This window comes from Salvelinus alpinus, chromosome 30, assembly GCF_045679555.1.
Source record: "Salvelinus alpinus chromosome 30, SLU_Salpinus.1, whole genome shotgun sequence".
Classification (NCBI taxonomy): domain Eukaryota; kingdom Metazoa; phylum Chordata; class Actinopteri; order Salmoniformes; family Salmonidae; genus Salvelinus; species Salvelinus alpinus.
Genome location: NC_092115.1, coordinates 23,043,278 through 23,069,110, shown reverse-complemented (window position 1 = coordinate 23,069,110; position 25,833 = coordinate 23,043,278). Strand labels below are relative to the sequence as shown.

The 25,833-nt window shown below is 42.6% G+C and overlaps 2 protein-coding genes across 12 annotated transcripts in view; both read right to left on the bottom strand.

Moving 5' to 3' along the window:
* The window catches only part of LOC139559564 (solute carrier organic anion transporter family member 5A1-like), a 37,131-nt gene extending 17,543 nt beyond the window's left edge, over positions 1-19,588 (bottom strand). The window contains exons 1-2 of one of the 4 annotated variants that reach the window (XM_071375662.1): positions 19,392-19,588; positions 16,152-17,557 (exon numbers count right to left, since the gene is read on the bottom strand). In XM_071375662.1, coding sequence (XP_071231763.1) covers positions 16,152-17,136 — 985 coding nt within the window. In that variant the 5' untranslated portion in view covers positions 17,137-17,557; positions 19,392-19,588. Of the gene's footprint in view, positions 1-14,207; positions 14,298-16,151; positions 17,558-18,062; positions 18,206-19,391 lie in introns of those variants that run through there. The other 3 variants (XM_071375663.1, XM_071375665.1, XM_071375666.1) reach the window with 3 other exon arrangements.
* A 2,147-nt stretch (positions 19,589-21,735) lies between these two features.
* The window catches only part of LOC139560660 (nuclear receptor coactivator 2-like), a 68,845-nt gene continuing 64,747 nt past the window's right edge, over positions 21,736-25,833 (bottom strand). For all 8 annotated transcript variants that reach the window (XM_071377646.1, XM_071377652.1, XM_071377650.1 and 5 more), the window contains one exon: positions 21,736-24,177. In XM_071377646.1, coding sequence (XP_071233747.1) covers positions 24,166-24,177 — 12 coding nt within the window. In that variant the 3' untranslated portion in view covers positions 21,736-24,165. The remainder of the gene's footprint in view (positions 24,178-25,833) is intronic.

Sequence of the window (25,833 nt, the reverse complement as noted above, 5' to 3'; positions counted from 1 at the left end):
TATCCCAGGGTTAACTTTTCAGAAGACCGAAGGCAGCAAAATGTGACAACTGCAAGGGATGTATAGACATTCATTAGGCACTGTACATGAAGCCATTGTGATTTTCAATTGCACTTTGTAGGCCTAGGCTGACATTTGTTCATGGTACTTGACGATGTATGAAGCATGCATGTCTAACAGTAGGACTATAGCAGGGATCATCAACTAGATACAACCCCGAGCCAATTTCTTTCTTGAGCGGATGGTCAGGGGGCCAGAACATAATTACAAACAATTTGTAGACTGCAAATAGCATAAAAAGATATGACTAAAACTTAATAATTTCAAACCTTGCTTATAGTATATGTGATCGTATACAAATGTATCTCCCTTCATGCGCGGGAATACTTTGGAACAGATTTCCAAAATTAAAATCACTTGGAGCTGATTTGATGGTGTTTTTACAGTCTTATGTCCAACAAATAATAAATAAATAAATCACCCGCTGACCACATTCAGCCCGTGGGCCGTCAGTTGGGGTCCCTGGCCTATAGCTTTATTGCATAGGTGCTGGGTCGGATGACTTCACACATGTGCAAACCACTGCCACCTCTCTGAGTGTGGGAGGGAGGAGCTGGTGTAACACAGCTGTAACACAGCTGGTGTAATCAGACTAAGTGCTTTCACACCTCAGTTAGCCTTGTAAATCCTGGAGCATTATGCTCTGGTTTCTATGGAAATAAGGGGGAGGGTAGAGGCTACAGTTCCTTCAAGAAGTATTTACACCCCTTTTTCCATATTTTGTTGTGTTCCTGCCCAAATTAAAAATTGAGATGTCACTTGTCTACACACAATACCCAATAATGTCAAAAGTGGAATTATGTTTTTAGAAATTGTATTAATTAAAAGCTGAAATTAATATTCAACCCCTTTATGTCAAGCCTAAATAAGTTCAGGAGTAAAAATGTGCTTAACAAGTTACATAATATGTTGCATGAACTCACTGTGTGCAATAAGTGTTTTTAACATGATTTCTGAATAACTCTGTCATCTCTGTACCCCACACATACAATTATCTGTAAGGTCCCTCAGTCGAGCAGTGAATTTTAAACAGATTCAACCACAAAGACCAGGGATGTTTTCCAATGCCTTGCAAAGGTTACCTATTGATAGAGTAATTTAAAAAACAGACATTGAATATCCCTTTGAGCATGGTGAAGTTATTAATTACACTTTGGATGGTGTATCAATACACCCAGTCGCTACAAAAGATGCAGGTGTCCTTCCTAACTCTTTTGCCGGCGATGAAGGAAACTGCTCAGAGATTTCACCATGAAACCAATCAATGGTGACTTTAACAGTTTAATGGCTGTGATAGGAGAAAGTGAGGATGGATAAACATTGTAGTTACTCCACAATACTAACCTAAATGACAGTGAAAAGGACGCTTGTACAGAATTTTTAAAAATATTCCGAAACATGCATCCTGTTTGCAATAAGGCACTAAAACTGCAAAAAATGTGGAAAAGAAATTTCCTTTGTCCTTAATACAACGCTTTATGTTTGGGGCAAAGCCAACACAACACATCACTGAGTACCACTCTTCATATTTTCAAGCATGGTGGTGGCTGCATCATGTTATGGGTATGCTTGTCATCGGCAAGGACTAGGGAGTTGTTTAGGATGACACGGAATAGAGCTAAGCACAGTCAAAATCCTAGAGAAAAACCTGGTTCAGTCTGCATTCCAACAGACACTTCGAGACAAATTCACCTTTCAGCAGGACAATAACCTAAAACACAAGGCCAAATCTACACTGGAGTTGCTTACCAAGATGACATTGAATGTTCCTGAGTGGCTAAGTTAGATTTTTAAGACTATAAGTCAAAACTATATGGCAAGACTTAAATGGCTGTCTAGCAATGATCAACAAACAACTTGACATAGTTTGAATAATTATTTAAAGAATAATGTGCAGATATTGTGCAATCCAGGTGTGCGAAGCTCATAAGCGTGTGGCTCAGTTGGTAGAGCATGGCGCTTGCAACGCCAGGGTTGTGGGTTCATTCCCCACGGGGGGACCAGGATGAATATGTATGAACTTTCCAATTTGTAAGTCGCTCTGGATAAGAGCGTCAGCTAAATGACTTAAATGTAAATGTAAATGCAAGCAATTTACCCAGAAACTCACTGCTGAAATCTCCGCCAAGGGGGATTTTAACATGTATTTTTTTATTTTTTTTTATTTCACCTTTATTTAACCAGGTAGGCTAGTTGAGAACAAGTTCTCATTTGCAACTGCGACCTGGCCAAGATAAAGCATAGCAGTGTGAACAGACAACACAGAGTTACACATGGAGTAAACAATAAACAAGTCAATAACATGGTAGAAAAAAAGAGAATCTATATACAATGTGTGCAAAAGGCATGAGGTAGGCAATAAATCGAATAATTACAATTTAGCAGATTAACACTGGAGCGATAAATCATCAGATGATCATGTGCAAGAAGAGATATTGGTACTGGTGTGCAAAAGAGCAGAAAAGTAAATAAATAAAAGCAGTATGGGGGGTGAGGTAGGTAAATTGGGTGGGTAGTTTACAGATGGACTATGTACAGCTGCAGCGATCGGTTAGCTGCTCGGATAGCAGATTTTTAAAGTTGTTGAGGGAGATAAAAGTCTCCAACTTCAGAGATTTTTGCAATTCGTTCCAGTCGCAGGCAGCAGAGAACTGGAAGGAAAGGCGTCCAAATGAGGTTTTAGCTTTAGGGATGATCAGTGAGATACACCTGCTGGAGCGCGTGCTGCGGGTGGGTGTAGCCATCGTGACCAGTGAACTGAGATAAGGCGGCACTTTACCTAGCATAGCCTTGTAGATGACCTGGAGCCAGTGGGTCTGACGACGAACATGTAGCGAGGGCCAGCCGACTAGGGCATACAGGTCGCAGTGGTGGGTCGTATAAGGTGCTTTAGTAACAAAACGAATGGCACTGTGATAAACTGCATCCAGTTTGCTGAGTAGAGTGTTGGAAGCTATTTTGTAGATGACATCGCCGAAGTCGAGGATCGGCAGGATAGTCAGTTTTACTAGGGTAAGTTTGGCGGCGTGAGTGAAGGAGGCTTTGTTGCGGAATAGAAAGCCGATTTTTGATTTGATTTTGGATTGGAGATGTTTGATATGAGTCTGGAAGGAGAGTTTGCAGTCTAGCCAGACACCTAGGTACTTATAGATGTCCACATATTCTAGGTCGGAACCGTCCAGGGTGGTGATGCTAGTCGGGCGTGCGGGTGCAGGCAGCGAACGGTTGAAAAGCATGCATTTGGTTTTACTAGCGTTTAAGAGCAGTTGGAGGCCACGGAAGGAGTGTTGTATGGCATTGAAGCTCGTTTGGAGGTTAGATAGCACAGTGTCCAAGGAAGGGCCGGAAGTATATAGAATGGTGTCGTCTGCGTAGAGGTGGATCAGGGAATCGCCCGCAGCAAGAGCAACATCATTGATGTATACAGAGAAAAGAGTCAGCCCGAGAATTGAACCCTGTGGTACCCCCATAGAGACTGCCAGAGGACCGGACAACATGCCCTCCGATTTGACACACTGAACTCTGTCTGCAAAGTAGTTGGTGAACCAGGCAAGGCAGTCATTAGAAAAACCGAGGCTACTGAGTCTGCCGATAAGAATATGGTGATTGACAGAGTCGAAAGCCTTGGCCAGGTCGATGAAGACGGCTGCACAGTAATGTCTTTTATCGATGGCGGTTATGATGTCGTTTAGTACCTTGAGCGTGGCTGAGGTGCATCCGTGACCGGCTCGGAAACCGGATTGCACAGCGGAGAAGGTACGGTGGGATTCGAGATGGTCAGTGATCTGTTTGTTGACTTGGCTTTCGAAGACCTTAGATAGGCAGGGCAGGATGGATATAGGTCTGTAACAGTTTGGGTCCAGGGTGTCTCCCCCTTTGAAGAGGGGGATGACCGCGGCAGCTTTCCAATCCTTGGGGATCTCAGATGATACGAAGGAGAGGTTGAACAGGCTGGTAATAGGGGGTGCGACAATGGCGGCGGACAGTTTCAGAAATAGGGGGTCCAGATTGTCAAGCCCAGCTGATTTGTATGGGTCCAGGTTTTCCAGCTCTTTCAGAACATCTGCTATCTGGATTTGGGTAAAGGAGAAGCTGGGGAGGCTTGGGCGAGTAGCAGCGGGGGGGGCGGGGCTGTTGGCCAAGGTTGGAGTCGCCAGGAAGAAGGCATGGCCAGCCATTGAGAAATGCTTGTTGAAGTCTTCGATTATCACGGATTTATCGGTGGTGACCGTGTTACCTAGCCTCAGTGCAGTGGGCAGCTGGGAGGAGGTGCTCTTGTTCTCCATGGACTTTACAGTATCCCAGAACTTTTTGGAGTTAGAGCTACAGGATGCGAATTTCTGCTTGAAAAAGCTGGCCTTTGCTTTCCTGACTGACTGCGTGTATTGGTTCCTGACTTCCCTGAACAGTTGCATATCGCGGGGGCTCTTCGATGCTATTGCAGTTCGCCACAGGATGTTTTTGTGCTGGTCGAGGGCAGTCAGGTCTGGAGTGAACCAAGGGCTATATCTGTTCTTGGTTCTGCATTTTTTGAACGGAGCATGCTTGTCTAATATGGTGAGGAAGTAACATTTAAAGAATGACCAGGCATCCTCAACTGACGGGATGAGGTCAATATCCTTCCAGGGTACCCGGGCCAGGTCGATTAGAAAGGCCTGCTCGCAGAAGTGTTTTAGGGAGCGTTTGACAGTGATGAGGGGTGGTCGTTTGACCGCAGACCCGTGGCGGATACAGGCAATGAGGCAGTGATCGCTGAGATCTTGATTGAAGACAGCAGAGGTGTATTTGGAGGGCAGGTTGGTCAGGATAATGTCTATTAGGGTGCCCATGTTTACGGATTTAGGGTTGTACCTGGTGGGTTCCTTGATGATTTGTGTGAGATTGAGGGCATCAAGCTTGGATTGTAGGACTGCCGGGGTGTTAAGCATATCCCAGTTTAGGTCACCTAACAGAACAAACTCTGAAGCTAGATGGGGAGCGATCAATTCACAGATGGTGTCCAGGGCACAGCTGGGAGCTGAGGGGGGTCGGTAGCAGGCGGCAACAGTGAGAGACTTATTTCTGGAGAGATTAATTTTTAAAATTAGAAGTTCGAACTGTTTGGGCATAGACCTGGAAAGTATGACAGAACTTTGCAGGCTATCTCTGCAGTAGATTGCAACTCCTCCCCCTTTGGCAGTTCTATCTTGACGGAAAGTGTTATAGTTGGGTATGGAAATCTCAGAATTTTTGGTGGCCTTCCTAAGCCAGGATTCGGACACGGCAAGGACATCAGGATTGGCAGAGTGTGCTAAAGCGGTGAGTAAGGCAAACTTAGGGAGGAGGCTTCTGATGTTGACATGCATGAGGCCAAGGCTTTTTCGATCGCAGAAGTCAACAAATGAGGGTGACTGGGGACATGCAGGGCCTGGGTTTACCTCCACATCACCCGAGGAACAGAGGAGTAGTAGGATGAGGGTGCGGCTAAAGGCTATCAAAACTGGTCGCCTAGAGCGTTGGGGACAAAGAATAAAAGGAGCAGATTTATGGGCGTGGTAGAATAGATTCTGGGCATAATGTGCAGACAGGGGTATGGAGGGGCGCGGGTACAGCGGAGGCAAGCCCAGGCACTGGGTGATGATAAGAGAGGTTGTATCTCTGGACATGCTGGTCTCAATGGGTGAGGTCACCGCATGTGTGGGGGGTGGGACAAAGGGGGTATCAGAGGTACGGAGAGTGGAACTACAGGGTCCATTGCAAACCAAAACAATGACAATGAAAACTAGCCTGAACAACAGTATGCAAGGCATATTGATATTTGAGAGAGACATACAATAAGGCATAAAGTGATTGCAGGTCTTGATTGGGAGAGCTAGCTAAAACAACAGGTAAGATAACAGCAGCAATAACAGGGTGCTAGTCTGACACAGCAACAACAGGTAAAAAATGGCGATGACTAGGCAGAGAGGGTCGGATTAACTACACACAGATCCTGAGTTAAAGCACAGAGCCGACAGATAAGACACAAATAAACAGAATGGAGTACCGTGAATTAATGGACAGTCAAGCATGCATCAGCTATGTAGCCACGTGATCATAGTGTCCAGGGGGCAGCCGTAGATGGAGCAGAGGAGGCCTCCACTAAGCTAGCACGCGGCGTGTAAAGTTAGTAGCCCGGGGGGTGGTCTGCTCAGACGGAGGGGGTCTGCTCAGACGTGGTTGTGTCGACAGAGAATCCAAGCCAGATGGCGATGGCGAAAGAGAGGTTGTGAATTGTAGAATAGTGTTTGCTAACTGGTGCTAGCTTCGTGGCAGTGGCACTAGCTCTTCAGCTAGCCGGCAGATGGGCCTAGCTCGAGGCTAGCTCAAGGCTAACTGGTGCTTTGACTCAAGGGTCTGAATATTTATGTAGTCAAGATATATTAGCTCCAGCTGTCAAGTTGGTTGTTGATCATTGCTAGACATCCATTTTCAAGTCTTGCCATAGCTTATTAAGCCGTTATTTAAAAAATAAATTAAACTACAACCTCAGTAACAGAGTTTTGTGTAGATTGTTGACAAATTTACAATTAAATCAAGGATTGTGAATACTTTCTGAAGGCACTGTAGGCCTATACTTTGACTTTTGAGGTTTGTTCAAGATGAGTCCTCCTGGCAGGCTGTGATGTAAAACCATACGTGGGTCATACAGGCAGTTCTCTATCAGTTGGTGTGATGGGCTGGCCTTTTCTGTGGGAAAGATAGCAGGTTGGTTGGAAAGTTGTAAGAAGACGGTGCTGTGTCAGCAGGTTGCCATGACGACGAAGTTATCCCACATTTAGTTGTGCCTGTCCCTGCTGCCTGTGTCTCCCTCTCTCCAGCAAGGTCACATGGTCCAGCTGCCAGGTTGAGGTTCGCATCACTTTCCTGTAACGTACGGCCCTGGCCCATTTCTCCTGCATCAATCTCCTTTGAGTACAGGACAGTAACACACCTAATTTCACTCATCTGAGCTCATGTACTCAAGGCTGTAGAGACATAGAACATATCTTCGCTGCCTGATGAAAACCTTGTAACGCCATATTTGCCCAATTTTTTATTTATTTATTTATGTATTGAAAGCAGTAACTTCCCCCAATGTAATCTGAACAGTTCATGACTCTAGGACCAAGGACATGTATTCAAAATAGCTTCTGAATTGTCATAATTGTATTTTGGTTAATGGGAAAATATGTCAGTATTTTCTGTTTCGGAGAGGAGGTTTTCATCTGACTGTTACAACATGTAATTAGGCAATACCATAAATATGAAAGGTGCAAAGCCCATTAATGGGAATTATGACAAGCTAGTTCACCAGTCTGTTCCCCATTGAAAATAAATTGGCCACACTCAGTACATTACAACCAGTTCAAAACCCGTACATGTCTCTGACTCTCCCCTGGTCTCGGTGACGGACAGATGAGCAGTTGGTGAACGGGGTCGCTTGCCATCGCCTTGCGCTCTGTTGAACTGTATTGCTCCACACCCACACACACGCCCAGCTGCAGACTGCCTGGTGGGTGCTGTGAATCTGTGAATCTCCATTGTCCCTAGTCTAGCAGGTCAATGGAAACGGGCGGATAGTGTGGCTGTAGCAGAGAGAGCCTAGCGTTCTGTTCATACTCCCGGTATGTGCTGGCCATCCGATCCACATGCTGAGTAGTCAACAGCATGTCCCTCACAGAAAGACAGTCATACCTTTTCATAATATTGATATTTTATTAAAGAACATTCTTGGTGAATTTGTGGATTGATACGAAAGCTGAATTTGATTTTAAATTGTTGATAGGTTGTAGCTGATAGCTCCCTGTAAACACACTGTTTTGGTTGGAAACAGTAGGAAATCTTTGAGGCTTTTTAGATTTATTTTTTCATTTTGACCTCAACAAAGCAGCCTACTGAAACCGGACGGACTTTGATGGCTAATGCACTCGAAGAACTACAGTACCTTTTGAAAGTCTGCACACCTCTTGCACAGTTTTCACATTATTATAATTTTTTCTACCAATGTACATAAGTTACTCCACATTTACAAAGTGAAAAACATGATCAAAGTGGCTTGGGTGGTGGGAGTGGCAATTTGCGCGGTCGGCTCGGCAACATTTTAGAGAACATTTTAGAGGCCCCCCCATCTTGACGGTGTAGAGATGTTTGCATTTTTAAGCTAATATCCTGCAATTCTACACAGTTTGCTATTCAGCCGAGATTTTTTTTTGCACTTTTAAAGCTGATTTCCTGCGGTTCTACATATTCTGGCATGGAGCTGAGAGAAATGTTCTGTTTTAAAGCTAAATTCCTGCAATTCTTTGCATTTTGCCATGGCTAATGCTGTGTTTTAGTTTTTTGCTCAAACATAATAACAAACACTTAAATTCATTGTTTTAGGAATTTTCAATTCTCATTGGACTGTCTAGATTTTATTTTGGTGATTTGTTAGTTCTCAAATAGTATATATAGGCACATTATCTTTCCTACATACTCCATGTCTGGGTTTAGCTGTTTAAGTTAAGTGTTTTTCAATCCCGAAAATGTATTTTTTTCTTTCACTGTTTGGATTTAGGCATCCTGAAAAACCACTTAGGTAACCTGCCCAAGGATTTAAATGGGAGAAAAATCCATGCACTCCAAATTACCTGCCTGTAGGACAAAGTGAAAAGAACTTAAGCCTGTGTTAAAAAAAAATCCACTCCAAATCCACTGCAACAAGGCTGTTAAGTAATACTGCAGGACATGGCAAAGAAATTAACTTTTTGGCCTAAATGTAAAAACCGACAAGCTTGGGCTACATCCAATACCACACAACACAATGAAACCCGGTGTATTGTTGTGGGTACTGTATGCTCGTCACCAGCAGGGATTGGGGATTTTGTCAGGGGTCAAAATAAATATGAAAGGAGCAAAGCCCAGGTACAAAGTTTGAAAACGTGCCTCAGTCATCTGAATACCTAAACCTGGAATATACACTGCTCAAAAAAATAAAGGGAACACTAAAATAACACATCCTAGATCTGAATGAATGAAATATTCTTATTAAATACTTTTTTCTTTACATAGTTGAATGTGCTGACAACAAAATCACACAAAAATGATCAATGGAAATCAAATGTATCAACCCATGGAGGTCTGGATTTGGAGTCACACTCAAAATTAAAGTGGAAAACCACACTACAGGCTGATCCAACTTTGATGTAATGTCCTTAAAACACGTCAAAATGAGGCTCAGTAGTGGGTGTGGCCTCCACGTGCCTGTATGACCTCCCTACAACACCTGGGCATGCTCCTGATGAGGTGGCGGATGGTCTCCTGAGGGATCTCCTCCCAGACCTGGACTAAAGCATCCGCCAACTCCTGGACAGTCTGTGGTGGAACGTGGCGTTGGTGGATGGAGCGAGACATGATGTCCCAGATGTGCTCAATTGGATTCAGGTCTGGGGAACGGGCGGGCCAGTCCATAACATCAATGCCTTCTTCTTGCAGGAACTGCTGACACACTCCAGCCACATGTGGTCTTGCATTGTCTTGCATTAGGAGGAACCCAGGGCCAACCGCACCAGCATATGGTCTCACAAGGGGTCTGAGGATCTCATCTCGGTACCTAATGGCAGTCAGGCTACCTCTGGCGAGCACATGGGAGGGCTGTGCGGCCCCCCAAAGAAATGCCACCCCACACCATGACTGACCCACCGCCAAACCGGTCATGCTGGAGGATGTTGCAGGCAGCAGAACGTTCTCCACGGCGTCTCCAGACTCTGCCACGTCTGTCACATGTGCTCAGTGTGAACCTGCTTTCATCTGTGAAGAGCACAGGGCGCCAGTGGCGAATTTGCCAATCTTGGTGTTCTCTGGCAAATGCCAAACGTCCTGCACGGTGTTGGGCTGTAAGCACAACCCCCACCTGTGGACGTCGGACCCTCATACCACCCTCATGGAGTCTGTTTCTGACCGTTTGAGCAGACACATGCACATTTGGTGCTGCTGGAGGTCATTTTGCAGGGCTCTGGCAGTGCTCCTCCTGCTCCTCCTTGCACAAAGGCGGAGGTAGCGGTCCTGCTGCTGGGTTGTTGCCCTCCTACGGCCTCCTCCACATCTCCTGATGTACTAGCCTGTCTCCTGGTAGCGCCTCCATGCTCTGGACACTACGCTGACAGACACAGCAAACCTTCTTGCCACAGCTCGCATTGATGTGCCATCCTGGATGAGCTGCACTACCTGAGCCACTTGTGTGGGTTGTAGACTCCGTCTCATGCTACCACTAGAGTGAAAGCACCGCCAGCATTCAAAAGTGACCAAAACATCAGCCAGGAAGCATAGGAACTGAGAAGTGGTCTGTGGTCACCACCTGCAGAACCACTCCTTTATTGGGGGTGTCTTGCTAATTGCCTATAATTTCCACCTGTTGTCTATTCCATTTGCACAACAGCATGTGAAATTTATTGTCAATCAGTGTTGCTTCCTAAGTGGACAGTTTGATTTCACAGAAGTGTGATTGACTTGGAGTGACATTGTGTTGTTTAAGTGTTCCCTTTATTTTTTTGAGCAGTGTAGTTTTATTTTTAGCAGGACAACCACACAACATTTAATGCCAAAGACACACCAGAATGTTTTTCCAAGAGGTGTTGAGTGTTCAGTCTCAGTCCTGTGTTGAGTTTGCTTGAAAATCATTCCCAACCACATGTACTGAGCTTGAGCAATTTTGACAAACTTTATTTTTTAAAGGGATTACGTGTATAAAACATTAGGAACACATGCTCTTTCCATGTCAGACTGACCAGGTGAATCTATGTGGAAGCTATGATTGCTTATTGATGTCACCTTGATCCCTTACACGGAACCCAAACCGGTGGCACGCGTGCGCCATCTTGCATAAATTTATTTTGTCCCCCCACACACCAAACGCGATCACGACACGCAGGTTAAAATATCAAAACAAACTCTGAACCAATTACATTAATTTGGGGACAAGTCAAAAAGCATTAAACATTTATGGCAATTTAGCTACCTAGCTTGCACTTGCTAGCTAATTTGTCCTGGGATATAAACATTGAGTTGTTATTTTACCTGAAATGCACAAGGTCCTCTACTCTGACAATTAATCCATACATAAAACAGTCAACCGAATCGTTTCTAGTCATCTTTCCTCCTTCCAGGCATTTTCTTCTCTTGACTTTATTGCGATTGGCAACTTTTATAAATTAGGTGCATTACCGCCACTGACCTCGTTCGTCTTTCAGTCACTCACGTGGGTATAACCAATGAGGAGATGGGAGAGACAGGACTTGCAGCGCGATCTGCATCACAAATAGAACTGACTTTAGCCCGTGACAACGCAGACACTCGTTGGCGCGCGAGCAGTGTGGGTGCAATAATTGAATAATATAGATTTCTAAATTTATTTTGCAACGCACGCGACCCGAGCGGTGTAGTCCGCCTGTTATTGATATCACCTTCAAATCAGTGTAGATAAAGGGGAGGAGACAGGTTACAAGATTTTTAAGCCTTAGTTGAGACAATTTAGACATGGATTCATTGAGGGTGAATGGGCAAAAAAAATATTTGTGCCTTTGAACAGGGTATGGTAGTAGGTGCCAGGCGCACCGGTTTGAGTGTGTCAAGAACTGCAATGCTGCTGGGTTTCACACTCAACAGTTTCCCGTGTGTATCAAGAATGGTCCACCACCCAAAGGACATCTCGTCAATTTGACAGAAATGTGGGAAGCATTGGAGCCAACATGGTCCAGCATCCCTGTGGAATGCTTTCGACACCTTGTAGTCTATGCCCCGATGAATTGAGGCTGTTCTGAGGGAAAACGTGAGTGCAACTCAATATTAGGACCGTGTTCCTAATATATTCCTAAACTCAGTGCATGTTGCCCTAAGAGTTGTGCAGTCGACAGAATCTTATTCAAATGGATTCACAGCTGTAATTGCTACCAAAAGTCCTTCCACCAAGTATTATCTCTGGGGTGGGAAGACATAGGCAATCAAGAAATCTTCATTTTTATACATTTAGAAAATGTTTGATCATTTCTCTTTCACTGTGAAAATGTGGAGCAGGTTGTTTAGATTGGTAGGGGGGAAAATCCAACTTAATCCCATTTTATAATAACATTAATTTTAAGGCAGTAAAATGTGTCTAAAAACCTGTGCAAGGGGTGCATAGACTTTCACTAGGCACTGTATGTGAAATATATGTTTTCTTACTGTATTAGGTCTACTTGAATTGCCATGCATCTATTGACGGTGCTGAGAGGCAATATCTTTTATTCTGTCTAATGATAACACGGGCCTATTTTTTTTTTCAGTACTCATCTCTCATGGAACACCCCCTCTTTTTGGGTCTGTTTCAACATGTGCCTCTAAATAACATAACACTCAGAATAAAATAATATTTTGTTTCAGGATGATGTCAGTCCACCCGTTCTTGTTCTTATATTATTAGTAGTGCAGTCGCAGAAAATGTTGCATTTTGTTGGTCAGACATGTCCACACTCCTCATAACAACCTTACCTACGTAATAACTCTAGTAGCAACAAAATCTCAAATTATATATACACTGTGTATACAATCTCAGATTATAGAATACTGCAGGCACCCTCTTAATCTGGTAAAGAACATTGGTTATCTAGCCTTTTTTGGACTAACTATAGGTCCATTCTCTCATTTCCAAAGTTCATAAATGGCTCTTCCTGGAACTCCATGAACATTCAATAAACCGTTGCTATATTACCCAACAGTCACGTCCTGTCCTCACAGAGTAACTGTCTGTGGCTATACTGATCAGAGATCTGTCAAGTACCATTAGTGTTGTCCACTCTAGGCTGTCTCAAATGACACCTCATTCCCTATGTAGTGCACTACTTTAGACCAGAGCCCTGATGGGTGTCATTTGATACAGTGTGATCCAGCCAGGCGGGTGGGTCCTGATGGGCCATCCCCTCACATCCTGGCCAATGCATAACCAGCCACCATACTGCTGGTTGGCACCAAAAGACAGACCGCATGATCAAAGCACCAAGTCCTTTGTGAACTGGCCTTCCACAAGAACATCATTAGAGACAGGGTCGAGGAGAAGAAAGGCGACTATGGGGCTGTGTCCCAATTGGCACCCTAAAAGGCTCTGGTCAAAAGTAGTGCACTATATATATATTTTTTTAAATACGGTGCCATTTGGGACACATCCTAGGAGCTAATCCCTTTGTGTAGGTTTTTTTCTTTGAGTGTAATGGAGGCAGGCACCAGGCCACCACAGAATACAAGCCTGTTTCATAACTATTATTTTATTTTCAGTGTTAAGGTCTTAATGAGTTCACATTGTTTCAGAGCACTGGAAGGAGAAGATCTAGGACGACAGCTGAAAGGAACAATGATTGATTGAATAACTGAAGTCAAAGTTTAAGCAGCCGGGCCTCCCGAGTGGCGCAGTTGCCTAAGGCACTGCAGCGCAGTTGCCTAAGGCACTGCAGCGCAGTTGCTAGCTGTGCCACTAGAGATCCTGGTTCGAATCCAGGCTCTGTTGCAGCCAGCCATGACCGGGAGACCCATGGGGCGGCACACAATTGGCCCAGCATCGTCCGGGTTAGGGGAAGATTTGGCCAGCAGGGATGTCCTTGTCCCATCGCGCACCACCGACTCCTGTGGCGGGCAGGGCACATGCACGATGACACGGTCGCCAGGTGTACGGTGTTTCCTCCGACATATTGGTGTGGTTGGCTTCCGGGTTAAGTGGGCATTCTGTCAAGAAGCAGTGCGGATCGGTTGGGTCGTGTTTGAGGACGCATGGCTCTCGGCCTTCGTCTCTCCCGAGTCCGTACGGGAGTTGCAGCGATGATACAAGACTAACTACCAATTGGATACCACGAAATTGGGGAGAAAAAGGGGTAAAAAAAAACATTTAAGTAGCTAATTTCGTAGTAGACAAATGTGTATTGTAAGGCCTTGTGTATAGGCAGAGGCAGGTGGAAAGGCAGCTAGAATGGCTAATGCTACTTTGTGATGTTGCGCCCAGCATTCAGCAGAGGTAAACAGACTGCTGCAACCTGACTGGCTGAACGCAGTGCGCAACAGCAGGAAAATGTGGTTAAGACAGTACGCACATTTTTCCCGTTTTTTTCCGGCGGCACGCCATTAAAGCTAGTTGCGGAAACCCATACCTTTGTAGCCTTCATGTTGGATGTTATGTACGAACCAGTCGTTGGAGACACGTGTATTACCAGCTGAGCACATTAAGCCTAGACAATACTGGAGATCTAGTGCCCACTAGCGGCTGCCTAGACTAATTCTGGAGCTCTATTTTAACAGTAAAATATAACAATAGCATAACTGTCTACCCAAAATGCATGACAATCACTGGATTAGGTTGCACATTCATATTTTGAATCACAACATGAAAAGATGATTAAACAACTTATTTCTTCAATAACATCTCAGTAATCTCTGGGCTCGACATTAACGCTTGTAGGCTTGCAAGAAGAAAAAAAATTGTTGGACAAGTAGATTTAAGCTGTCCGAATGGAAAGGTAAAAAACAAGTTCATGCAATAATCACAATATCAAAGAATCAGGCTATTCCAATCAGAATTGGATCTAAGCGTCCTCCGGATGCGATGTGTTGGGCACTGTTCTTCCAATCACTGCAGAGGGCATCGGAGCATAATTGTAGTTCTGCATTGGCAGGCATGAGTAGTCTTTCAACCATGCAGTCGTGAGACGCGTTTGAGTTCAAAGCAAGCCTAGTGTGTGCGCACATTTGTTGATATGCATTGCTCGTTAGTGAATTATTTGCTCAGTTAAAGCACATTTTGGGTCAGCAGTGTGTGCATCACCTGTGTATGTGTCAGTGCGAGTGGGCCGTTGAGAAAGAGGAGACATTGCACAGCAGGTAAAATAACGATATACTGCACAACAGACTAACTAGATAGCCAATTCAAAACATTGTGTAGTTTGGCTGGTAATCTTGCTAGTTAACTATTTAGCATGCATTAATGTCATTGCCATGTCTTAAAATACCTTTCCACCGGTACTCGAGAATAACTGCAAATGGCCAGTTGGTACAGGTGCACAGTTGATGAAACCAATGCTGCATACTCCAGTAATAGAACAGTATCAAGAGCTCAAAATTAGGTGGTCAGAAATAATTCTGACACCGTTGCTAAGCTAGGATTCTCCTCCATTCAATATTGGCCAAGTAATTCTGACAAAGTAAAAAAGAAAATCTTAGAAAAGCCTAATTTACAAGTAACTATGCTGTCAAGATCTACCCTGAACACTGAATATTTTAGCCTTATAAAAAGACAAACATGTGTTAGTCATTAGCTACACCGCCCACCTCAGCCATTTGATCCCTGGTTCATTGAATGAGTGAACTATTTCATAAAGACATAACAAGTATTTGGTTTTGATTGTAATGCTGCAGGGTGGAAAACCATTCTCCAGGAGAGCTACTGGGTGTGCAGGCTTTTGCTCCAGCCCTGCTCAAACACATTGTAAAAAAACAACAACATTATTATCACTGGACGATGGATGGCTCCTGGTCTCTGATACCATGAATTATATCTCCTGCCGTTGTGGCCTTGAGCAAGGTACTTAACTGCACTGATGGGCTACTGTATAAAACACGTAATCCGTCAACCCACCATCTGGAGAGCTACTGGGTGTGCAGGCTTTGATCCAACCCTGCTTATCAAACACAAGTCTGCTTATCAAGGTCCTGTTGAGCAGCTGATTTATGAATGTTATTTTGTGAAGTGGTTCCTTCCGTCAACCAACAATTTTCATGCTGTTACAGACCATTTTTTTAGGGGGGGGGGGGGGGCGACAAGTGACTTGAGCTTTCAGACAAGTAAATTGATCCTAAAAAGTTTTATAAGATGATACTTTTCTATTGCATGATACAACCAAATCACGGGATGCTGCAACCAACTGAAAAACTTAGTGGTACCAGTGCCACCAGCGGAAAACATTGATCTGGCCCAGGGCTCCAGACCAACACACATTTGCTAGCTGAGCTACCTTCCTTTATGTCATAGTAGTTTATTAACTTTGGTTTGTGTAATCTTCACATCTTTCAAACCCCATGACAGACACACAGTTACTTACCAAGATAAAGTGAGGCGTTCTCTTTCTTGACGTTGTCGTCCAGGTAGGTGGGTCCCAGGGTGTAGATGGGCGTTGACCCCATACCCACCAGGATCTGTGCTATGATGAATAGGGCCACGTACAGGTTGTGTTCATTACCCTCTTGGTCTCTGGGGCAGGAGGACAAATCCAGGAAGTCCTTGCCACTGCCGTTGTTGTTCATACACAGGCCTTCATTGCCCCGTGATGAGTTCACCTCCAGGATTTGGTACGGAGGGGAGATGAAGTGAGGCAAGGAGAAGAGTGCTGCTCCGACGGCTATAAACACTGCACCCACGGCCAACCATCTGGGCCTCTGCCCTCGGCCTCCGAAGTAACTGATGAAAACCACCACCAGCAGACTACCTATGTCAAAGCAGCTGACGAGCAGACCAGACTCAGAGCTCCGGAGGCTGTACCTCTTCTCTATGGTGGTGATTACACTGCTAAGGTAGCCAGACACCATCAGTGACTGGAAAAATGTCAGGTAGCACATGCAGCATAAAAAACAGCGTGAGTCTTCGAGAATCACACTCATGTATTTCCTAGTGGGTAAACGCATCAGGGGTAGTCTCGAGGCAATGAAGCCTTGCCTCGTAGGATTTTTACACCTGGGTTTGCTGACCTGCGTCTCTGTGTTAATTGAACGACTCATCCCCACCACACTAGACCTGGAAGGGGAATAGTTAACATTAGTCCTGGTGGGGGATTCAGGTAAAGGTTGGTTCAGGTTGATCCTCTGTGAGAGTTGGATGAATTCAGTACTCTTGTCCTCCGTTATTGACACCTGTTGCTGCATAGACTTAGTCAACAAGGCCTTGCTTTGCTGGCCTGAGTCATTCAGAGAGGGCAAACTTTTGGACTTGAAGTTAGTCCCAGCAGGGTCCTGATTTTGACTCAACTCATGATCCATTTGAAGGTGTTCTGACAGTTCATTCCCTGTCTCTTTGTGGTCACCGGAAGCCATTGTGTTTTGTGGTTGTTGAGCTGGCTGAATTCACAAGTGTAGGTTTAAAAGTCCAATCACTGCATTTCTGACACCACTTACACTATAATATACACATTTCATCCAGTAAAAAAATAAGATTCAGGCTGCAAGCCAGGCCCAATAAAATTGAGAAAATATGGGCATATGGTTTCTGCATTGGCTTATCAGTGTTGCTGTAAGCAGCACTGCCTCTGTTTATCTCGCAAACACTTGTGCTCTGCCAGCATGTGATTCTGAGCTCGAGGCCGCTAGTTTCGTTGACTCTCATGCCGTCAGCTAGCTAGATATGCTGCAGGATCTCACCATCACTACTTGGCAGGTGGTGGAGGATGTTGGTGTTTTGAGTCAAGCAGAAAGAAAATGGCAGACAGTGGTGTTGACATGGTTCCCTTGTTATCACCTTCAATTAAGAAAAAAAAAGATACATTTGACACATATTGAATGTTTTCACCTCCCTCCATACCCTCTAGTTAGATGTCATCATTGTCAAACTGTATAGGATTAGGGTTCCCACACTGCCATTTTTTTTAATGTTACAGCACTTGTTTACAGAGGACAACCAACCACCTGTTCTAATTAGCCATCAACGCGTCTCTGAACATCGATGAGTAACGAAAGGAAAACGCCAGAATAGTGTTGTAAATGAAACCGTATATAGCAAGTGTATATTTTGCATTTGTGAAATTATTTTTATGTGAAAATATGTTTATGTTTCCAAAACCATATCGCAAGTGAGGATCATTGACGTTTATAAACGTTAAAACAGAGTGTCGGGATTGTAGTTCACATGGAGCCAGATTAGCTACACCAGATAATGTGATTGAACCAAATCTTTTTTTGTATCGATTACTGAGAGTTACAGGTTAGGTACCGTTTAGTGTTGCAGATCATTTTTTTAAACCAACCTTAACGATACCATCTTTATTCTCGATTAGGCCAAACATTCATTTTCTAAAATGTTACAGGTGGTGCGTTTGAATTTAGAAAATGCTCCGTTAAAATAATTGTTTTGCTCCATTTAGTAATCCAACAATGTGTACACCGCCATCTTGTCAATTTTAAATATTGAGTGAGTTATATTACGCTGGCCCCGGTTGAACAGGGCAATGGCCCGTAACATCATTGGGCGAAAGAGGAGAGGCGCGCCCTTCTCAAATCAAACAGTAAATCTACACCAATCGGACATGTTGTCAACAAGGCAGCATGGTGATCATCCAGAAACATACATTTTCATTGGGAAGGCAGATAAAGGGTTTTATATCAAAAGCAATCATTTCTGGATGTGAAAAGGCAGAATCCTGCTTATCACTTCACGTGCATAATTACATCGCTTTTGTTTTGAGTCAACTTCGCCATCGCCAGAGCGGGGCACCTGGCTCACGCCGGGAGTCTGCTCAGTTCCAAAACTAATGCAAATCACTTTTCACCCGCTCCAAACTCCTCCCAACGGGGTAACCCGGTCCAGATAGACTAAAATCTCTCATTGATAGAGACAAACCCCAAAGTGCGGCATGTCATTATGACACTTACCTGTCTAAATAGAACGAGAAAATATTTTAAAGACAAGATAGCAGCGTACACATTGTAGGGTTTCTTTATTGAACAAAACAATTATTTTTACTTTAATAATGGAGCATTTTCTAAATTCAAACACCACTGGCAATTGGACACGGACGTTTTAGATAACGTTACATGTTTGGCCAAATCGAGAACGAAGATAGCTAGCATCGCCAAATTAAGGTTGGTCGAAATTGATCTGTTACACCAAACAGTAACCTGTAACTCCTAGTAATGGATAGCAAAAATATTTCTTAAATCACATTATCTGGTGTAACAATCTTTAGCTATAGCCAGCTGTGGTCGATACGTCCAGCTGAGAACCCAGAGCAGGGTAAACTGTAAACCCTTGGCTTCTCCAAAGGCAACGTTAACGAGTAGGTAGGTACTGGAACTACCAGTACCTAGACATGAAGACGAACTAATTAAACCAGTCTTGACATTGAATAAAAACGGACATGTTACTAAAAAACGGTGACCGGCTAGTTAGGATTTACCGACGTGAACCTGTTTTCAATTACAATCCCCTCAGAGTAGGCATAGCCTACCGTTACGCTAACTAACTAAAACCGCGGCTAGCTCGGGTGAACGGCTGATGATCTGCTGGTGGCAGGCTTGTAGCTCGCGTTGTAGCTATGAATGAAAACATTTAACGTTGGCTAACAAAATGTACTTACCAACCTGACGATTTTAAGCAATATCAGGGCCCTTAATTCCTACGAAAATCCCATTTGACGGCCGTTATCAAATTGCACCAGATAAAACCATCGTCATCCTATACCGTAGAAAGCTGTACATTATAACCCTCTCACTGAAGAACATCTAAGATGTTTACCACAACCCAGGTTATAGGCTTCTGCAGCGTCCGACTGAGTGAGCCACCTTATTGGTTCGATTTTACTGGGGCGGAAGTGTCGTCGGGAGGGAGAGGGGGGACTTGCCCCTAAAAACCGATCTAGAATCAGCTTATTGTACAAAGCCCAGTACTTGACCATACAGCTGTTAATGGTCACTGCAGACTTGTGATCACTTGTCGGTTTGCTCCTGCATCTGGCACCTGCCAGTGAAAACATCCTCTCAGTTCATGCGTGACTTTGTTGCATTCGGAAACATGTTCACTTCGTACAATTTTTTTTAAATACTGATATAGTAGCATTTACCAGCTTTACTGGATGGCAGGTCATTTCCAGTGGTGTAAATTAAAAATACTTTAAAGTAATACTTAGTTTTGTTGGGTATCTGTGCTTGGATGGCCCAACCATGTGGTGATGTACAGTACCAGTCAAAAGTTTGGAGACAGCTACTCATTCAAGGGTTTTTCTTTATTTTTACTATTTTCTACGTTGTAGAATAATAGTGAAGGCATCAAAACTATGAAATAACACATATGGAATCATGTAGTAACCAAAAAAGTGTTTTGAAAAATCAAAATATATTTTAGATGAGATTCTTCAAAGTCGCCACCCTTTGCCTTGATGACAGCTTTGCACACTCTTGGCATTCTCTCAACCAGCTTCATGAGGTAGTCACCTGGAATGCATCTCAATTAACAGGTGTGCCTTGTTAAAAGTTAATTTGTGGAATTTCTTTCCTTCTTAATGCGTTTGAGCCAATCAGTTGTGACAAGGTAGGGTTGGTATACAGAAGACAGCCCTATTTGGTAAAAGACCAAGTCCATATTATGGCAAGAACAGCTCAAATCAGCAAAGAGAAACGACAGTCCATCATTACTTTAAGACATTAAGGTCAGTCAATACAGAACATTTCAAGAACTTTGAAAGTTTCTTAAACTGCAGTCGCAAAAACCGTCAAGCGCTATGATGAAACTGGCTCTCATGAGGACGGCCACAGGAAAGGAAGACCCAGAGTTACCTCTAATGAATTTACCCTCTGCAGTAGTTACCAGCCTCAGAAATCGGCTAGTAACTGCACCTCAGATTGCAGCCCAAATGGTCAAATTGCTGCGAAGAAACCACACCAGTAAGAAGAGACTTGCTTGGGCCAAGAAACACGAGCAATGGACATTAGACCGGTGGTAATTTGTCCTTTGGTCTGATGAGTCCACATTTTTGGTTCCAACCGCCGTGTCTTTGTGAGACGCAGAGTAGATGAACGGATGATCTCCGCATGCATGTGTGGTTCCCACCGTGAAGCGTGGAGGAGGTGGTGTGATGGTGGTTTGCTGGTGACACTGTCAGCGATTTATTTAGAATTCAAGGCACACGTAACCAGCATGGCTACCACAGCATTCTGCAGAGATACATCATCCCATTTAGTTTGCGCTTAGTGGGACAATCATTTGTTTTTCATCAGGACAATGACCCAACACACCTCCAGGCTGTGTAAGGGCTATTTGACCAATAAGGAGAGTGATGCATCAGATGACCTGGCCTCCACAATCACCCAACTTTTTGGGATGAGTTGGAGCGCAGAGTGAAGGAAAAGCAGCCAACAAGTGCTCAGCATATGTGGGATCTCCGTCAAGACTGTTGAAGCATTCCAGGTGACCACCTCATGAAGCTAGTTAAGAGAATGCCAGGAGTGTGCAGTGTGGCTACTTTGAAAAATATTTTGATTTGTTTAACACTTTTTTGGTTTCATAGTTTAGACAAACTATTATTCTACAATGTAGAAACATTTTTTTTTTTAAACATTGTGTCCAAACTTCACTTGTACTGTATGTCAAACACAAATAAATGTATTCATTCAAGATCTATGATAACCTTAAATTGGGGTAGTATTTCAACTGTTGGGAAATATTAAACTTGTCAAACTTTACATTAAGTTGCAACGATACCATGTAACACATGCACAGTATCTTACAGTTAGTTGTACGTTTGGCTAACTGATTTTATAATTTGTTCAGTCTTATTACAATTCAGTTTTATGTGGTTCCGTGTACAACTGAATAATTACATTCTGGAAACCTTAGTTAAATGTCTTACCAAACTGTCAACCATGTGTCTTTTATGGGACAGTGACATGAATTGTAGACCAAGTCAATCAGTAATTACACGTCAATCAACAATAAAAAATAATTTATTTACAATGACATAAATCATAAATTAGCAAGCAGCATTGGCAAATGCAATATTAGTCAACAGCTTGCATAAGGTGTAAATAAAACTTTTTACATAAATGCTCCCACTCTGGATAAACATTGATGCAGGTGAACAGTGATATTTAATATGAACATCACACCTCGAAAAACATCTCTGAACTGTAACACTGAGCTTTCTACACAAAAACTCATGTTTTACAATATTGCTTTGATTTACCATTGTTTACATACTCATCTTAAAGTCAAAATATGAAACAATTGTACAAATAATAAAACCCACTGATCACAAATAAAATGTGGGGGAAAGAAAAATCTGAAAACCAACTGGGAAAAAAACAGGGGTGTAGTAGTCTAACCATAGCACAAGTACATTGTCTGCGTCTGAAATGGCACCCTATTCCCTATATTCCCTAGAGGCCCTGCTCAAAAGTAGTGCACTATATATAGTGAATAGGGTGCCACTTCAGGTACGGCCACTGAGTAACAATGCACTCTTCAGTATTGTCACTTCACTATACATATATGATACAACTTTCAACTTCACAGCAATACACATGACAGAAAAACAGATCTAAGGCATTATGCTAGGTCTTTAGCATGTTAAGGTACTTGCATGTAATATTTACCAATTGATCAAATAGCAAACTATAAATTAATAACACATTTTACAAAATAAATGTCTTGATCAGTCAGAATTGAAGACAAAAAGCAATTCAATTCAACCAAACTTTGTGAGTTATATTTGTATGCAAACTCTTTCCTTAAAACTTGTCATCATGATTGCCAAAATGCATGCCTTACAAAAGGCTGTTAACACAGTAACACTTCATGGCTTAAGTTTATTTTAAAAGGTAGTAATAACATCTTTGGATTTGCAATGAGAGCAGTGCATCGTTCTAGAATTACTTTTCTTGAATATATATATATATATATATATCAGAGCATCCTAATCTTCAAACTTTGCTGAACTCTTTAATAATGCCTTGTTTATGAAAATTTGTAATTAATTGGGAGAAATTGGCCATCACAAAAAAAAAAAAATATCCTTTGCATCGTCAGAGTGACATCATAATAACCAGTGCAAACCTACAAAATAGATATTTTCTGGCCACACATTTTTAAACACATGATTATGTGAGCCCAACTTCATTTCAGTGTTTGCAGACAATTTGGAATTTTCACATTCTACAATTTTTTAAAATAAATTCTATGAGTTCATATTTGCTATGTGCTTACAGACGATAAACAAAAATGGGAATAGTACAGGAATATGGCTTGAAAAATACATATTACCTGTTCATTTTACACTTCCAGCTTTTTTATAGGGCAGCACACAAAATCAGCACAGTCAGAGCACCCTAAAGTATTCAGTTATGCCTGTTGGTAGGTCTGTCCATTCCTTTCATTGTAATGAGGTCGAGGTGAAGTGCAAGGAAAAATCCTTACGCAAATTGGTTGAAACCCTGATAAACAGTCCTTTGTTAGTTAATCCAACACAAACGGTATGACTGTGAAGTCATATTTCAGTGGTCGTAACACCAGGCGAGAGAGAAAAAAAACCATCTTAATTAATTAATCTATACTGTAATATATACAAACTATGAACATTCACCTTCATACATATCGCAGCAGGAGGATTCATTTGACAATTTCATCTGAAACTACAGGACCTAAAATATGTAATTCAAATAGACACAATAAGGTACCATTAAGGGATACTTGTTAAGAAACTTAACCCTTGCCCCCTTTTTACAGTTTCATACAAAGAAAGTTTCTCATGTTTAAAAACTATAAATACCTGTAAAACATTTATTTTATAAACCTTTCAAGTGACTACTTTAGTCAGGCTTTACAATGTAACCATTCAAAATCAACATCATTGTATAGTTTATGCTCTTCAAACCATTTCTAATATCACTTATTTAATTTTTGAAATCATGTGATATAATTTTCTCACACACCTGTGCATACAAAGAAACGATCAGACAAATAAAATATTGTTATTAAGAAAATACCTAAAAAGAGGAGTAGAGAGCATTTTCAGAGGGGAGCCATAGTCTGCGTTCTATCCCCTGAAATTAATACATTTATCTGACCAGATGCCTGCTGACAGGATCAGTTTTGCTTCTATATTGTGTGAGTATGAGTCCATTATATATATATATATATATACACACATACATACGTGTGCGTGTGTGTGTGTGTGTGTGCAAGTGTCTGTGTGTGTGTGTGTCTGCGTGTAGCCTATTTGGGAAGGACCTAAGTCACACTAAGGTGAATGCAGTTGGTTGGTTCAGGGAGAACTGCAGGAGAAGTTGGTTGGTTGGATGCCAGTGTTTTCATTGGGTGTTGACCTTTTGTAAACCGTGTTGTCCAACAATAGACCGGGGTCAGCAATAGTTCTGAAAAAGAAAATGTTTCTTTGATTTAAACAAGGCAACATTTCAGTTGATTACTATACTGCCCCCCTTAGGCCAATCAGTGTAATATTGTAAATGCCAGATCTCTATGGCAAGACACATCATTCACCCAAGTTTAGTCAAAATCGGGCCAGTGGTGTCAGATATCACATCTAACTAACATAGGACCGGACAGAGACAGATCCAGTCTCCCACCCGATTTCATTGTGGGGGACAAAAGGGCAGAATTTAGTGAAATACGACTGACAACATTCTAAAAGAGACACATTATAAGGACATGGGAAGAAGGCCCTCATTGACAAATCGGTGCGGTCTGTTTTGATGTGTAAACGTTTTTAAATACACTAATCCCTAATGTTGGGCAGACAACAACAGAAGATGAAACGTTACTCACTGGAGTTGCGTCACTTTGTGTTAACATGTCAATTCCAGCCAACTGGTCTAGAATGATGCTATCCCTTCATCTCAAGGCATTATCATGATTCACCTGTGGTAGTAGGAACACCCAAAGACTTGTTTGATGTTCCACTACATCACCACACTACAGCTGCCTCCCAAACGGTACCCTATTCCTTATACAGTGCCTTTGGAAAGAAAATCAGACCGCTTGACTTTTCCCACATTTTGTTTCGTTTCAGCTTTATTCTAAAATGGATTAAATAAAAAAAAATCCTCAGCAATCTACACACAATACCCCATAATAAAGCCCTTTGTGCAGAAAAACTCATTCTGATTGGCTGGGCCCTGGCTCCCCAATGGGTGGGCCTGGCTCCCAAGTGGGTTGGCCTATGCCCTCCCAGGCCAGCCCAGCCCCTGCTCAGTCATGTGAAATCCATAGATAAGGGCCTAATTTATTTATTTATTTATATTGACTGACTGACTTCCTTACAGGAACTGTAACTCAGTAAATCTTTGAAAATGTTGCATTTATATTTTTGTTCAGTGTATTTCCTGTTACCAAGTCATTTACGGTTGATATACCTTTAGTTTTTCCATGTGGACCAATTTATCTGTGAATTCTGAAAGGTTATCCAAGGATTGTTTCATAAGGATGTGGTTTTGGAGAGTGATATTGGTTCTTGTAGAATACGTTTCATATTGTTGTAGTGTTCTTAACTATGAAGTTGTTAATGTTCTTAGCTTTATCCTTTGAAAATAGACACGTAAAAATATTCTGGGGATGAGCATGCACATCTTCAATATGTACCCATTGTTCCTCTTTAGTGAATTTAACTATATGCCGCAAGTAAAAGCTTTGGTTAGCAAGTTGATACAATTCCAAGTCTGGAAGGTTAAAACCACCCTTAGATTTAAGAAGCGGTTCAATTGCCAGTGCAAATAGGAGGGGGGAAAGGGGACATCCCTGTCGTGCCCAATTCTAAAGCAATTTAATCAGATAATGTATTACAGTTGAAGTCGGAAGTTTACATACACCTTAGCCAAATGCATTTAAACTCAGTTTCACAATTCCTGACATTTAATCCTAGTAAAAATTCCCTGTCTTTGGTCAGTTAGGATCACCACTTTATTTTAATGTGAAATGTCAGAATAATAGTAGAGAGAATGATTTATTTCAGCTTTTATTTATTTATTTCATCACATTCCCAGTGGGTCAGAAGTTTACATACACTCAATTAG